The sequence below is a fragment of the Geosmithia morbida genome, assembly GCF_012550715.1.
Source record: "Geosmithia morbida isolate 1262 chromosome Unknown scaffold_9, whole genome shotgun sequence".
NCBI classification, from domain to species: Eukaryota; Fungi; Ascomycota; class Sordariomycetes; order Hypocreales; family Bionectriaceae; genus Geosmithia; species Geosmithia morbida.
This window is the reverse complement of record NW_023336196.1, coordinates 290716-304074: the sequence shown is the minus strand read 5'-3', so window position 1 is coordinate 304074 and position 13359 is coordinate 290716. Positions and strand designations below refer to the sequence as shown.

At 52.7% G+C, this 13359-nt stretch overlaps 5 protein-coding genes across 5 annotated transcripts; 4 read left to right on the top strand and 1 right to left on the bottom strand.

Moving 5' to 3' along the window:
• Positions 1-429: 429 nt before the first annotated feature.
• On the top strand, positions 430-1794 carry GMORB2_7631 (dual specificity phosphatase 12; the record flags this gene model as incomplete). The annotated part of the gene is made up of 1 exon (XM_035469596.1): positions 430-1794. One exon carries the CDS (start codon positions 430-432, stop codon positions 1792-1794), a length of 1365 nt encoding a protein of 454 aa, XP_035320690.1.
• A 3569-nt stretch (positions 1795-5363) lies between these two features.
• Positions 5364-6108, bottom strand: GMORB2_7630 (Pfam:DUF1742; the record flags this gene model as incomplete). Its single annotated transcript, XM_035469595.1, has 3 exons — positions 5364-5484; positions 5557-5849; positions 5989-6108. 3 exons carry the CDS (start codon positions 6106-6108, stop codon positions 5364-5366), a joined length of 534 nt encoding a protein of 177 aa, XP_035320689.1.
• A 432-nt stretch (positions 6109-6540) lies between these two features.
• GMORB2_7629 (Histone chaperone Rttp106-like) lies at positions 6541-8158 on the top strand (the record flags this gene model as incomplete). The annotated part of the gene is made up of 3 exons (XM_035469594.1): positions 6541-6625; positions 6726-7043; positions 7119-8158. The coding sequence occupies 3 exons, from the start codon at positions 6541-6543 to the stop codon at positions 8156-8158; spliced, it is 1443 nt and encodes a 480-aa protein (XP_035320688.1).
• A 1033-nt stretch (positions 8159-9191) lies between these two features.
• Positions 9192-10376, top strand: GMORB2_7628 ((2R)-phospho-3-sulfolactate synthase (ComA); the record flags this gene model as incomplete). Its single annotated transcript, XM_035469593.1, has 3 exons — positions 9192-9469; positions 9573-9690; positions 9801-10376. The coding sequence occupies 3 exons, from the start codon at positions 9192-9194 to the stop codon at positions 10374-10376; spliced, it is 972 nt and encodes a 323-aa protein (XP_035320687.1).
• Positions 10377-10938: 562 nt separating this feature from the next.
• Positions 10939-12426, top strand: GMORB2_7627 (37S ribosomal protein; the record flags this gene model as incomplete). The annotated part of the gene is made up of 4 exons (XM_035469592.1): positions 10939-10962; positions 11061-11316; positions 11959-12063; positions 12254-12426. The coding sequence occupies 4 exons, from the start codon at positions 10939-10941 to the stop codon at positions 12424-12426; spliced, it is 558 nt and encodes a 185-aa protein (XP_035320686.1).
• Positions 12427-13359: the final 933 nt, after the last annotated feature.

Below are 13359 nucleotides of genomic sequence, written 5' to 3'. Positions count from 1 at the left end.
GGGGGGTGAGGGCACTGGGGAAGGGGTGGAGGGGTGGAGGAGGTGCGGAATCAGAGCGCTGTGGCGTATATGAGAGTGGCGGCCGATACGTGTATCATGTGGCGGTGCATCAGGCCGAGAACGAGGAGGGGCAAAAGTGAGATACAGATGCTCACATAATGACTACACACGACAACACTCCTTGAGTAAAAAAACATCTAACATATCGACGACCGCGGATGATTTATACATGTGGCGCTTGACTTGATTCCTATACAATTGGAAACACTATCAACTGGGTATCAGCGGTCGACTTTTCAAAGGAAAGGGTGGAAATCTTTGGTGAAAAGGCACAAGAAAAAAAAGAAAAAAAAAGAAGAAAAAAGAGACTGTCTGCCCCACCTCGAATTTTCTGTTGTTCTGCCTCACCTCACTTTGGTCCAGACCCACATGCGAGACCAGGATCAGGATCAGGATTCACGACTCGAGAATTGGGAGACATTCGGCCACGAATTCGGCCTGGGAGAGCTGGAAAATCTAAAGAGGAGCATCGTAGAGATGGCCCTTAGCCGAATAGACGGGCCTGACGACCTGTATGTGGGGGGAATATGGGCGCTTCGGCGATCAGACTCGCTCGCAGAGCGGCGCATAACGCACGTCCTGTCCATGATTGGCTTCAACCCGGCCGAGCTCAAGAACTTCAAGGAGCAGCCGTGGTCTCAGTACGGCAAGGGAATCGAGCATCTCGCCGTTGACATCGACGACGTCGACGATGCCAATCTCCTCATCGAGCTGCCGCGTGCCGTGAGATTCATCGACAGCGGTCTACGACAGTCTACTTCTACCTCGACCTCCGCAAGCAAGAAGACTGTGCAGGAGGGTATCGAGGCGTCGGGCCTGAAGGGCTCTCCGTCGTCGTCGTCGTCGCCCCCGGCCACTGGCGACGGTGGCGGCGGCGCCGTCTTCGTCCACTGCGCCGCGGGCAAGTCACGCTCCGTCTCTGCCATTATAGCCTACCTACTGTACCGGTACCCCAACCGCTTCGACCCCAACATTGTCGGCAGCATGGGCTTGGAACATGGCGCAGACGGCGACGGCAAGAACGTGGGCGCAGCTGACGCGGTCAGCAAACCTAGACGTGAGACGGCACGGGAGGCCGTGCGCAACGCCCTGGCCTACGTCCGGCGCACGAGACCCATGGCCGAGCCCAACGACGGCTTCATGAGCCAGCTCGAGCTTTGGTGGCAGATGGGATGCCCCGTAGACGGCGAGATGGAGGAGCAGTCCGCATACCAACGCTGGGCGTACCAGAGGGAGGTGGAAGAGTCCCTGGCCGCGGGCCAGGCTCCCACGCGTCTACGCTTCGAGGACGAGGAAGAGACTCAAGCCTCCTCGGATGCGACGGGACCCGCAACGTCCTCGCTGAGCCTGCGGTGCAAGAGGTGCCGTCGCGCCCTGGCTACGGGAGGGTTCGTCGTGCCTCACAAGTCACCCGGTACCCACGTCGGCGCCGGCCAGTGTCAGCACCTCTTCATCGAGCCGCTGGGGTGGATGCGGCCCGAGCTAGAGAAGGGTCAGCTGAACGGCCGCCTCCTGTGCCCCAACGAGAAGTGCGCGGCCGCCGTGGGCAGGTACGACTGGAAGGGGTTCAAGTGCTCGTGCGCGGCGTGGGTCACGCCCGCCTTCTCGCTGCAGAGGGCGCGTGTCGACGATGTCGTCGCCCGACCTTTCCCCGATGGTGCTGACGCCGCACTCAAGCAGCAGCAGTCCTTGGGAATCCGCATGCCTCCAGGGTCTAGGAGTGGCAATCTATAGTCATCTCTACCCCTCCTGTCATATAGTACGTCGTTATCCGTAAGAGGAAGATCAATAAACTATTGATATGGATTACAGAGAAAAGAAAGAAAAGGGGTGGGGAGAAAAGGGGGGGGTGGGGAGAAGAAGAGGAGACTCATGAGCAACGTTCTTCTTGGTATATACGGATAATCCGCAGGCGGTAACGGCACATGCCCTCTTCGCCTTTGCTACCAGTAAACGATACGGAGAAGAGCATCACAGAGTAGTATAGTTGTCAGACGTACAGGTACGACATGACGATAATTCCACTCTCTGCATGCGTAGGACGGACCGGCCTCTCGTACTCACTCCAGTCTTTTCCCTTGACTTGGCACGAAGCCTTTGGTGGAAACCTCCGGGAAGAGACAGGCAAGTGTTTAATGCTCAATTGCCAATTGTCTCGCTAATGCGAGAAGAGAGGGGGTCCTGCAAGCTCCACGCACGCGCATCAATCACAGGGATATATGATATGGTGAACCATGAGACCTGTCAGCTTATGGATTGATTTTTCTCTTCTTTTCTATTTCATCCTGCCTTCTTTCTTATTTTTTAAGAAGGAAGAAATCCTAGTTCTATTTTCAAATCACCTGATTCCTCTTACTACTACTAGATGAGAATGGAGAAAACGTGGAGGAGAATCAGCAATTGAAGGAGGTACACGATGCCCAGGTACCTTCTATGTAGACACAAAGTTTGACTGACACGCCCCTCCCCTGGTTCAGAGAAATCACACATGTAGGTATGCGTCTTGGCGGTGAATGATTCGTTTCCTTTCTTCCCCTGTCACGGACGCCGCGTTGTAATAGTGATAGCGTGAAGAGAAGTAGAAACGAAGAGAAAACGAAAGATGCATTCCTTCCAAAGTTCTCATGTACTGTCAAACCTCTAATCATTAGGAAACCTCTCTTTTCTATTCCACCTCTCCTACGTTCGGCATACTGCATAACCTAAACTAACACCAGATACCTCCACATGTGACCATGGCTGATGGAGGATGCGGAGTCTCGTCAAGACTCATCCGGAAGTTTGATGTCGGCCTCTTTCGGCGACATCTTGCCGCTGGGTTGGCGGAAATCAGGCCCCTCTACAGTCAACCCTACAGATATAACAGCTCGAGGATGACAAAGGCTGTCAGGACAGATCGTGGACAAACAACGAATCGAAGGTAGGAGGCGAGCAAGGTACATGATGAGGTCTACTGGGCAATAGCGAGGTAATGAAGAGGTGGTGATGACGATGGTAATAGTAAGAAATATATATCAGTCATTGGCCTCTTCCTCAATAGATTTGAGGAAGACGACTACTTACACAATATAGAATCACCTACTTCATCTGCCCTACTTCTGGTAGAATCCCCCTGATAGCTCCTGATAGTGTGCTCAGAGGCCGCATTGCGTACATGTGTTTGGACTAGTGTCTGGAACCTGAATGTTTTACGCTGGTCTACCTCCTTCTCTGTTCTTCTCTGCTCGCACATGTATCCTTTCGTGACCTAGTCTCCCGCCATCTTCTTCTAGGCAATGCTAACGTGGCGTATTATCCACCACGACTTCCAGCCAAGGTCCTCGGGCGCTGTCTTCAGCCTCCGCAGCCCCGGCCCACCACGCTCGATATGACTGCTCTGGAACCATCCATGAACGGATTCAGCGCTCGCTCCATGGTCCATGGCCGACGAACACGTCAGTTGTCGAAGAGGGGTGCACCATGTCAAAGAAGAAGAGAGAAACGCATGAACAGAGCGGGGACTAGAGAGGCGATTTCTCGCCGCCAAACCACGAAGTAATGAGACATGGTTCATCGCGCGGTGGTCGGTGAAGTTTTCACTCTACTTGGCAGGTGGAGTCGAGTCTCAGACGAAAAAAACCAAAAGGTGGGCGGTTATCAGAGGAGGTAATAGGGTATGCATATACTAGTTGTGTATACGTATACATATGGTGTCCTGTATGAGGACTCTCTATAGTGTAGGTACTTGTAGGATCGTATACCTATAGCTGCTTACATAGAATTAGAGGGAAGAGAGTTATATGACTACTTATTCCATGTCCCTGTCTAGCCTCGTGACTTATCTAAATAATATATGTATATGCTCTTTTTCAGGATGGGCAGCTCGCCAAAGACAGCATCAGCATCGCGGCGTAGTCTTTCCGTACTCGACTCGTCTGTTTCCCTTCTTCTGTTCTATACGGAACCTTCGTTCTAGGGCAACCTCATGACGACGGTAGAGGGAATAATAAGGCTGCATACGGCAAAACCTTCCCGTTTTAGATGTCATACCCATCTCATCTCCCGTCACCACGCCTGCGCCTCACCACGAGGCTACCACCCCCAACCCCTTTTGCCCATATGATATGACAAGGGATTCCCGTCTTATTCAATAATGCTCCGCAGACGGAGATGTGGAGTGAGGAGAACGTATCACAGTATTTTCGTCTTTCGTCCATTGGAGAATAATTACGGTCAAGGAGAAGCAAGGTCAATGAGCAAGGCTGGCATGGCTGGGCATGGCATGGTCAGACAACGTTGTAAGCACTAAGACTGACAGAAGGGGGGTGTCAGATGTTACCACTTCCCGATAGAGGAGAGGTATTATTATCGACAAGGAGCGAGTGGAAAGCTACCGACTGTTTATATGTTTAGGCACTTGGAGTAAAGAGAGGGGGAAAGAAAAGAGGGAAAGGCGGCACATCCGTTCATCATGCTGCTGCGTTTCCGCTTCCGATACACCACGACATCCTACATGGTTGGGCCACGATGCATGTACGGCAACGGGGAAGAGGGTGAGAACAGGCAGACAGGCAGCTGAAGTCTTACCGGCTTTCCCTCAAAGACTAGCATCGAAAGTGGATGGGAGTAGAGCGGGTGGATCACGAGACTATAGATGTGATTCGACAAAGCGCGAGAATGGGAGCGTGAGGGTTCCAGCTGCAGTCAGCCTACATAGTGATATAGTGATATGTATATATATTCTGCGGTGTCATATCCGTTCGGCACACCCTTCCGCTCACTGAAAAAAATCCTGTAACAGCTGCGGGTGGGGAGAGTGTGGACAGGAAGCACACGCACAGGCATGTACGGGACTTGCGACGGCTTTCTGCCTTTGCCTTGTAGGTATTGTTCTGATCGGTACCGAAGAGGTCGTCTGTCTGTGCGTTTAGGTGTGTGGGACAAGATGTGATAAGCCCTCCCCCCTCTCCTGTTCAAATCTCCGACCATCATCAACGACAGCCCGCACGCCGTGAGCCGACCTTGCCGACTAACATCTTGATTATCATCTAGAGGTCGGAGGGTGTCATATCGTAGGGATAGGGGTTACACGACAGGGACAGCCACAGGGTACCACGGAGTACTAGGAGTGTCATCGGTGGTAGCGCGGCACGTACGGCGAAGTTCGGCTCCCACCTTGGACATGGCCCCTTCTCCTCTCCCTACGGACGGCCTTTTCCGTACAAGGCTGGCTGCTTCAGCTTCGGAGGGAATCGCAGACTAGCAATTCCGGGTATGCTGTGCGGAGGAGTGAGTCCCGTGGCAACCATCCCATCCCTTGTACATCATTTCGTCGGTAGGTCCGTCGGTACGGATGGGAAGTAGTTTGGCTGAGAGACACGCTCACGATCCCTCTTGGCCGCCTCAGCCTGACGTTTCCTCTGCAGTCGCTGTTGGTAAAAGGGGCTGCATACGTTCACGCGGGAGTGGTTAGCAGAGCGGCTGGCACGCGAGGTAGCACATGTCGGTCAGACCAACCTCTTGAGCTCGAACACCCGAGGCTCTTCTTTCTCGGGCTCGGGGGATTCCTTCTCCTTGGGAGATTTCTTGTCAGGTTTGGTACTCTCATCGCCCTTCTTCCCGCTGTCCTTCTTCCCGTCGTCTTCCTTCTTGTCGGCGTCGTCCTTTCTGTCCTCTTCGGACTTCTCTTTCTTCTTGCGCTGCTTCTCCTCGTATTCTCTCTTCAGCTTCTCCGTCTCCTCGGCCAGTTCTCGATCCCGTCTGGCTTTTTCTGCCTCCTCATCTACTTTGGGGGTACAGAAATACCGGTCCTTTAGGTGAATCGGGCAGACGTAGAAGAAGTCCTGGCGGTTGGCTTCACTCAGCACACAAGCACAACAGACATGACATGTGAGGAGACGACAGACGAAGAGTGTCAAGGGGGAGGAGGGGGTTGGACGTTATATTTACCTTCTTGTCAGGGGTGATGAGCACGGAGCTGCTGGGTTTGTAGCAGACATCACACGCCTTGGCCGATGACTCTGCTACCTTGCGGTGAGTGTAGACGTTGGGAAACGGCGCCCCCGACATGGTCGATGAGATAAAATCCGTCTCGGAGCGAGTGATCGGCAGCAGCTTCCGCAGTTTGAATTTTTTTTTTCTTTTTTTCCAAACGGTCGTCAGGGCCGTGGTGTGAGTCGAAGGCGTGTATACATGGAGGGCGGACGAGCTTCGATGGCGGGGCTCCCCTCAATGTTTAGCTGTCTACGATACAAAGTAGTTTGGGTGAGAGAGTTGAGAGAGACGCCGCTGTGCTGTGTAGCCGGCAGTGACGACGTCGGATCGAATCCTGACTAAGCAGTTCCATTGCCGCGTTGGGGAACGGAACAGAGAGACGACGCGCGCGAACGAGCTGCGAGCCTCCGTCATTTCGACTCGTGCATGTAGATTTGAACCAAGTTACATACACCCAACTGGCCATCAAAGTCTCATGAGGAAGGAAAAAGAGTCCGGCCAGTCAAGATGAGCATCTCCCTTGACGCGCAGAAGCTGAAGCTGGTCTTTGGCTCGCGCCCTGACATAATTGAGGGCATCGGCCGTGCTGCTGGTAAGTTGATTGCTGCACTCTGCCCCCCCCCCCCCCCCCCCCCCCAGTATATCTCTCTCCCTCCTTGTTCAATTCTCCAGATCTGACTTTGAATAAACAGATTCCCCTGGCAGAGTCGCTCTTTTCAACGAGATCGCCACACATGTCTACGATCACTTACAAGCAAGCGACGAGCCGGCCCAGAAACGACGAAAGGTGGACAATGGTGCCGGGTCGGGTGAAGCTGCTGCTGCCGCCAAAGCCACGGCAGCGGGCAATGCGGCAGACGAGCCGGTGCTCCTCGAAGTGAAGGAAATCTCCGTGTCGGTGCCTCAGCGCAAGAAGTTTGAGCTGTGCTTTACGGAGAATTACATATATGCCCGCGCACCGGGTACCACGGCGCCCGTGTCAAACATTGTGCATGCCTGGACAGACATCGGTGCGGTTTGAAGAAGATATCCCGCCCGCTCGATCCATGATACACACGCAGGCTAACACTATACGCCATACAAAGAGTACATATTCTACCTGCCAGTCCCGGAAAAGACACAGGTGCAGCACAACTACATCCTGTTCCCACGCGGCTCGTCACTGCCGTCCAAGAATAGCGAGGCCTCGTCACCGGAACCGCTCGTCTTCACAATCCCGGCCACGGCGCCCAAGCAGGGCACGGTCGGGGGCAGCGAGGCGGGCAGCGCCTCGGCCGTGTCGGACACGTACAAGGCGCTGTTCCACTGGGCCATCGGGACGCGCCTGCAGGCCGTAGGCAGCCCCGTCACCATCACGTCGGCCAACCCGGGCAAGTTCCACAGCGTCATCAGGCAGGCACATCGGCCCAACGAGAAGGCCGTGCACGTGGGCGGGTACAGGGGCAGCAAGGACGGCTTCCTCTTCTTCCTGGAGAACGGCATCCTGTGGGGCTACAAGAAGCCACTCATCTTCATCCCGCTCAGCCGCATCTCCGCCATCAGCTACACGAGCATCCTCCAGGTCACCTTCAACATCGTGGTCGAGGTGCTGACCGGCAGCGACGGCGGCAGCGACGATACCGAGGAGTTCGAGTTCGGCATGATTGACCAGCAGGACTACGGCGGCATAGACTGCTACATAAAGGACAACCGCCTCCAGGACCGCAGCATGGCGGAGCAGAGGAAGGCCAAGCTTCAGCTGGCCGAGAACAAGGCCAAGAAGGGGGAGGCCGCCGACGGGGACGGAGCCCCCGAAGACGATACGACGGAACTCGAACGTGCCCAGCAGGAGGTGGACCAGCAGATGCAGGGTGCCGACGAGGATGATGAGGAGGAGGATGAAGAGGACTACGATCCTGGAAGTGATGGTGAGAGCGAGGGATCGGGTGATTCTTCGGGTGATGACGACGACGACGACGATGATGATGACGACGACGATGCAGAGGGTGAAGATGGTGAAGACGAAGAGGAGGAGGAGGAGGAGGAAGGAAGAGAACAAGTCAAGAAGGAAGAGGAAGACGCCGCCCCTGTTAAGTCGGGAGGCGTCCCCGTGAGACAGGGATGGGCTTCCTTGAGCAACTCGTGATGACGTGGCCAGAAGAACAGTCGGTACTGGATGTGTTTGGGCTCGCAAAGGCTGGATATGCGAGATGAAAGTACATATTGCTGGGACCGAAAAGGGGCACATGAGAGGCGGACGAAGATGAAAGTCATCCAACTAGCCGGTGCACACGAATGTAAGGTACAGAAAATAAGGGCTAGCTAGAATAGGTGGCCCTATAGCCTTGGTTTCCCTCTCTTTCATATAAAAATCTTTCGAAATCTTTCTGATAAACCCGCCTTTTTTTACCCACCTTTTTTCTATCTCTTGGGGAATAGATATACTGTTCGAATAGTATAGAAAACACGAATGGCCAAGTCCCTTTTCAGTTCCTACAGCAGGAACCTATAGCAGTATGCAAGGCTTCGCCTCTACAATAACGGCACAAGACTAAGGGTATGGGGTTGCCAGACCTCGCTCTGCTCTCACATACATGACCAAGACGGCAGGATCAGCATGCCAGATGACGTCTGCCACGACATCTCTGTTTTCAACCGTAGCATGATATTGTCTACACATCAAGTATAGTTCAGTACAGGAATTTAATTCACTCAGTGATACTAGTACACAGAGCCCAGCTGCTCCATCAGGCATACGAGGTTTCCATCTACATGTTGAACAGAAAGAAATTTGATCATAGGAAACATAACGTAAACGAATTGTCCCCTCTCTAAAGTTGACGTTGAGCTCTTCCGGGATTCGGCAATTACGGATGTAAAAACCGGGGAGGGTTTACTCTGGGGGGTAGGTGATCGGAAGTTGTTGGTTGGATGCACAACTTCATCATGATGTCAAGCATTTTCCTCTCGGCGATGTCATAGTCTTTGATCGATCGATGAAAAAAAACAAGAAAACAAGACTTTCCAACCAGTCTTTCCCACTTCTTCTTTCCTCTTATATATACATATATATATAATACATTTTTTCAATTAGTATGATTGAAAAGATGGATTAGAACAAATAAAATTGTGCGCAACAAAATTGTATACATACTCCTCTTTCGCTAGACGAAAACACAATGACCGCCGCCGCAACTCGAGGTGCAGTCCTAGGACGCGCACTTACACACCCATCCGGCATTGTCCGGTCGGCAGCAAGCCAGATCCGCCCATTCTCCCAGTCATTCCGCTCCCGGTCGCAGGGCCCCAAGATCCTCCTCGAGGATGCGGATCAGGGCTTCGGGTTCGTCCGTCATAATGCTCGTCCGCCCAAGCCTCGCAAGGTGGGTGTGACTGAGATACGGGGACCGTATTACTCTGCCATGGGGAAGCGGTACCTAGCGGATGTTTTGGAGACGTATGTGGATTTCTGCTCTTTCTTTCTTTCTTTCTTTTTTCCCCCTCCCTCTCTTTCTCCTGCGTCGTCTCGCTCTTCAGCAACTACTAAACATCTACGCCAGAATGGGCCATCATGTCGACGGTGTCAAGTTTGCCGGCGGATCGTTCTCCCTTTTCCCAGAGGACAAGCTCCGCGAACTTATCGACCTAGCACACAAGCACGACGTATATGTATCTACGGTAAGTTACCGGGTGTGAGGAGGGGGGGGGGGGTTGGCGGTAGAAGACGAAGAAGAAGACGACATGAGAGGGTGAGGAGAAGACGGGAACGAGCTGACAGCACGCAACAGGGAGGGTGGATGGAGCACGTCCTGACACAGTCGAGCCCCGTCGCAGCAGTAGACAGGTACCTGGCCAAGTGTAAGGACCTGGGATTCGACGTGATTGAGATCTCGACCGGATTCCTCTCCCTTCCGCAGGACGACTGGGTGCGGTTGGTGGAGCGGACACAGGCGGCCGGGCTCAAGCCCAAGCCCGAGTGCGGGATCCAGTTCGGAGCCGGCGGCGACACGGACGCGGCGGCCCTGTCGTCCATGGGCGGCACGTCAGACCCGAGCCGCATCATCGACATGGGCCGGCACTTCGTCGACATGGGCGTCGAGCGCATCATGATCGAGAGCGAGGGCATCACCGAGAACGTGACGTCGTGGCGCACAGACGTCATCCAGAAGATCCTGCGCGAGCTTCCCCTCGACAAGGTCATGTTCGAGGCCGCCGACCCCCAGGTCTTCAACTGGTACATCCGAGAGTTCGGCACCGACATCAACGTATTCGTCGACCACTCGCAGATCGTCCAGCTAAGCTGCCTGCGTGAGGGAATCTGGGGCATGGCCGACACGTTTGGCAAGGTCACCTCTTTCAGGTAAACCTCTCCCTTCTCTCCGGGTCTCTGTACGGTTTCGTCTCCTTGTATCTCTCTGTATGTTAGCTGTCCATGAAGCACCCAATGAGATGATGGTCGCAATGGTCAGATGGCAATACACTTGCGTGTATGCATTCCCCCTTACTTTGCACGTGTACTAGTCTGTTGATGAAAAGCCACAAGTTGCACATGTCAATATTGCGACATGGCACCTCTCGTCTTCTTCTCTCAAAACGATACGGCAAGGCTTGGTCATATATCCCCTGCTAGTTGGGTGGTGCAAACTCTGTATCCTGTCGAATCAATACTCCCTCCCCCGCCCCCGGCCATCAATATCTCATCATCTTGACTGCAAGGGCGGCGCCACGAAGACGGGGCTCAGTCAATCAAGCTAGTTTTAGACTCGCCATGGAAATCGTATAATAAAAGGCCTAGCGCGTCGTTCAACTGTGTCTCTTTGACGTAGAGCAGAGGAATCTGTGGAATTCCCTGCATTCTTTCAAGCATCCGTCCTTCTTGGTCCTCCCACCTTGTTCTCTATCAGCACCTCGCATTTCCGTCTCATCATGGCTCCAGGACAAGCGTTCAACGTAATTGTTTTCTTTTTCTTCTCCCGGCCTTCTCTCGCTTATCATATTCCCTCTCTTCTCTCTTTCCAATGTTTACCTTCATGGCTGACATCTATCAGCTGGCCGAGGTCCCAGGGTCGCTGCTCCCCCGAGACAAGGCTCAGTGGGCAGAGCTGTCCGAGAATGGCATGTGGGGTATCCCGACCGTCTTTGCCATCATCATCATCCTCTTCTCCGTCATATTCGGCTTCGCAGGCCTCCTCTTCATCACCGGTCTCTGGGTCGACAAGCTTAGCCCATGGCTGGAGGACCGCCGTCGTAGGCGGTCCGAGGCGCCGCAGCAGCAGGAGAACGAACCGAAGCCGCAACCGACACGTTAAGAGGCCCAGAGGCCCAGGTTCGGGGAGAGCAGTATTGCCTACCACCTCAAGGGTGATGAGGGAAGGGAGCACACGGGTAGCAAGGATAGAGAATGAGAAGGAAAGGAAATGGGGCAGCTTGAGAGAGGCAGCAAACGGCATACATGGCATGATATCTAATGCCAGGGATAATGAGAGGAAGGAAAAAGAAAAGCCGGGGATGCAAACAGAGGGCAGAGAGAGGGCAGAGGGCAGAGGACATGTAAAAGTACGATGGGAGATACACGTCGACGGCTGCCACGAAAAGTTTTGTATCTTGAACGGTGTAATACATGTTTTGTTTTCTCCTTCTTTATTTTCTTTACTTTTTTCCAAACCAAGAAAAAAAAGAGAATCACTCATCTAAAGTCTTTCCTAGTTCTTTTGTTTCCATTCTTCAATATCACTCTTATACATGGCATGTCCCACACGGGAGCATCCGAGAAGAAGCACGTGACATTCCATAAGAGATCACATGACCCAATCCCATTCCTCGAATTTCCGTCCCTCGCGCAAAGAGATGATAGTATAGCTTCAATCCGTCTCCCCAAAGACCAAACTGCTTCCTTCCAAATCCAGCCTCGCCACGTTCCTCCCAACCCCTGATCAGATATGACAGGCCAACACAAACCCATGCGGCTCCCGCCCCTTCAGAACCTTCGCGTCCACAATCCCAAGCGCAAGGTCGAGAACCCTTGTCTGGCCGTCATGTCTAGTGTTCTAGGTATGTCCCATCGCATCCCATCTCATCATCCGTAGTGGTATCATCATAGCAACAACGACGACGATGACGACGACGACGACAAGAACGACACAAAGAAAGATTCACGAGAAGAAGAAAAAAAGAGATAGAAAGAGGAGAAGGAGGAGAGAGGAGAGAGGTGACGATGGACAAGGTTCTGACATGAAAATAGCATGTTGGGCTTCGGCAGGATACAATGCGACGGGCTGCCTGGCTGTAGAGAATCAGCTGAGGCACTGCATGGACGGACCCAAGGCTCCCAAGCCGCCCTCCAACACGATAAACTACCACCTCGGACGTCTCCAGAAGTCGGTCACGGATACGCGACCTGGAGGTGGACGATGAGACCGACCACCGTCCTCCTCTTGATATCATCCTAGCAGAATGGAGATGAGAGATTTTGACAGTGGCTCCATGTATTCTAATCACGGCTCGATCTTTCTCTCTTATGTCCTGCGCCGCGTCGGGGGAGGAAGACGCAAAAGAGAAAGAGAGATCGCAACGTTGCTTTATGGAGTTTTTTTGGATGGAGGAAAAGCTACACATACAGCTTGTACGATATTCGAAGCGGCGATAACAGCATATATAATGTACACTTTGTTGGGAATTAAAACACCTGTTCTCCGGATATGATTTTACAATGATGAAAATCACTCACACACTCGATCCAAGAATAACTTTAACAAATAGATAAGTGGACGAAGCAGCTATGTGTAGCAAGAAATTTCCAGAACCGACCTCTTTCTTTTCCTGCCTCGACAACAGCTGAGGCTCCTATACGGAGGTGAAGCCAAAAACAAGATAAAGCCTGAAGTCAACGGTCTGTGTCTATATGCAGTTACAAAACCAACAAGAAAAGGGTACGCTCCTTTTCTTTTCCTTTTCTCTTTTCCTTTTTTTTTTGCAAGATGCGTTTTTTTCTGTCAATCAGTAGCAAAAATCAACAGATGAATTGAGAAGAAGATAATCTCTCTTCCTTGCTAAGCACAACCAACTTATAAAATCAAGTCATGAGAATGATGCAGAGGGAGGGGAGGAAGGGGGGGGGGGGGGGGGGGGGGGTTGTTAAGGATCAGAGATGGCATGAAATATAAGAATAACGGTAATAACAACAAAAATGTATATAAGAATGATCCGCCCTCGAAAAAAATGAACGACACAGGGTAAATAAGAAGAAGATGGGTTGGAAAAAAGGTAAAGAGAAAAGACGGTGCGCCAGTATTGTACGTGAGTAGATGGATTTGGGGGGGGGGGGTTGGGGTTTAGGGGGGGTTTTTT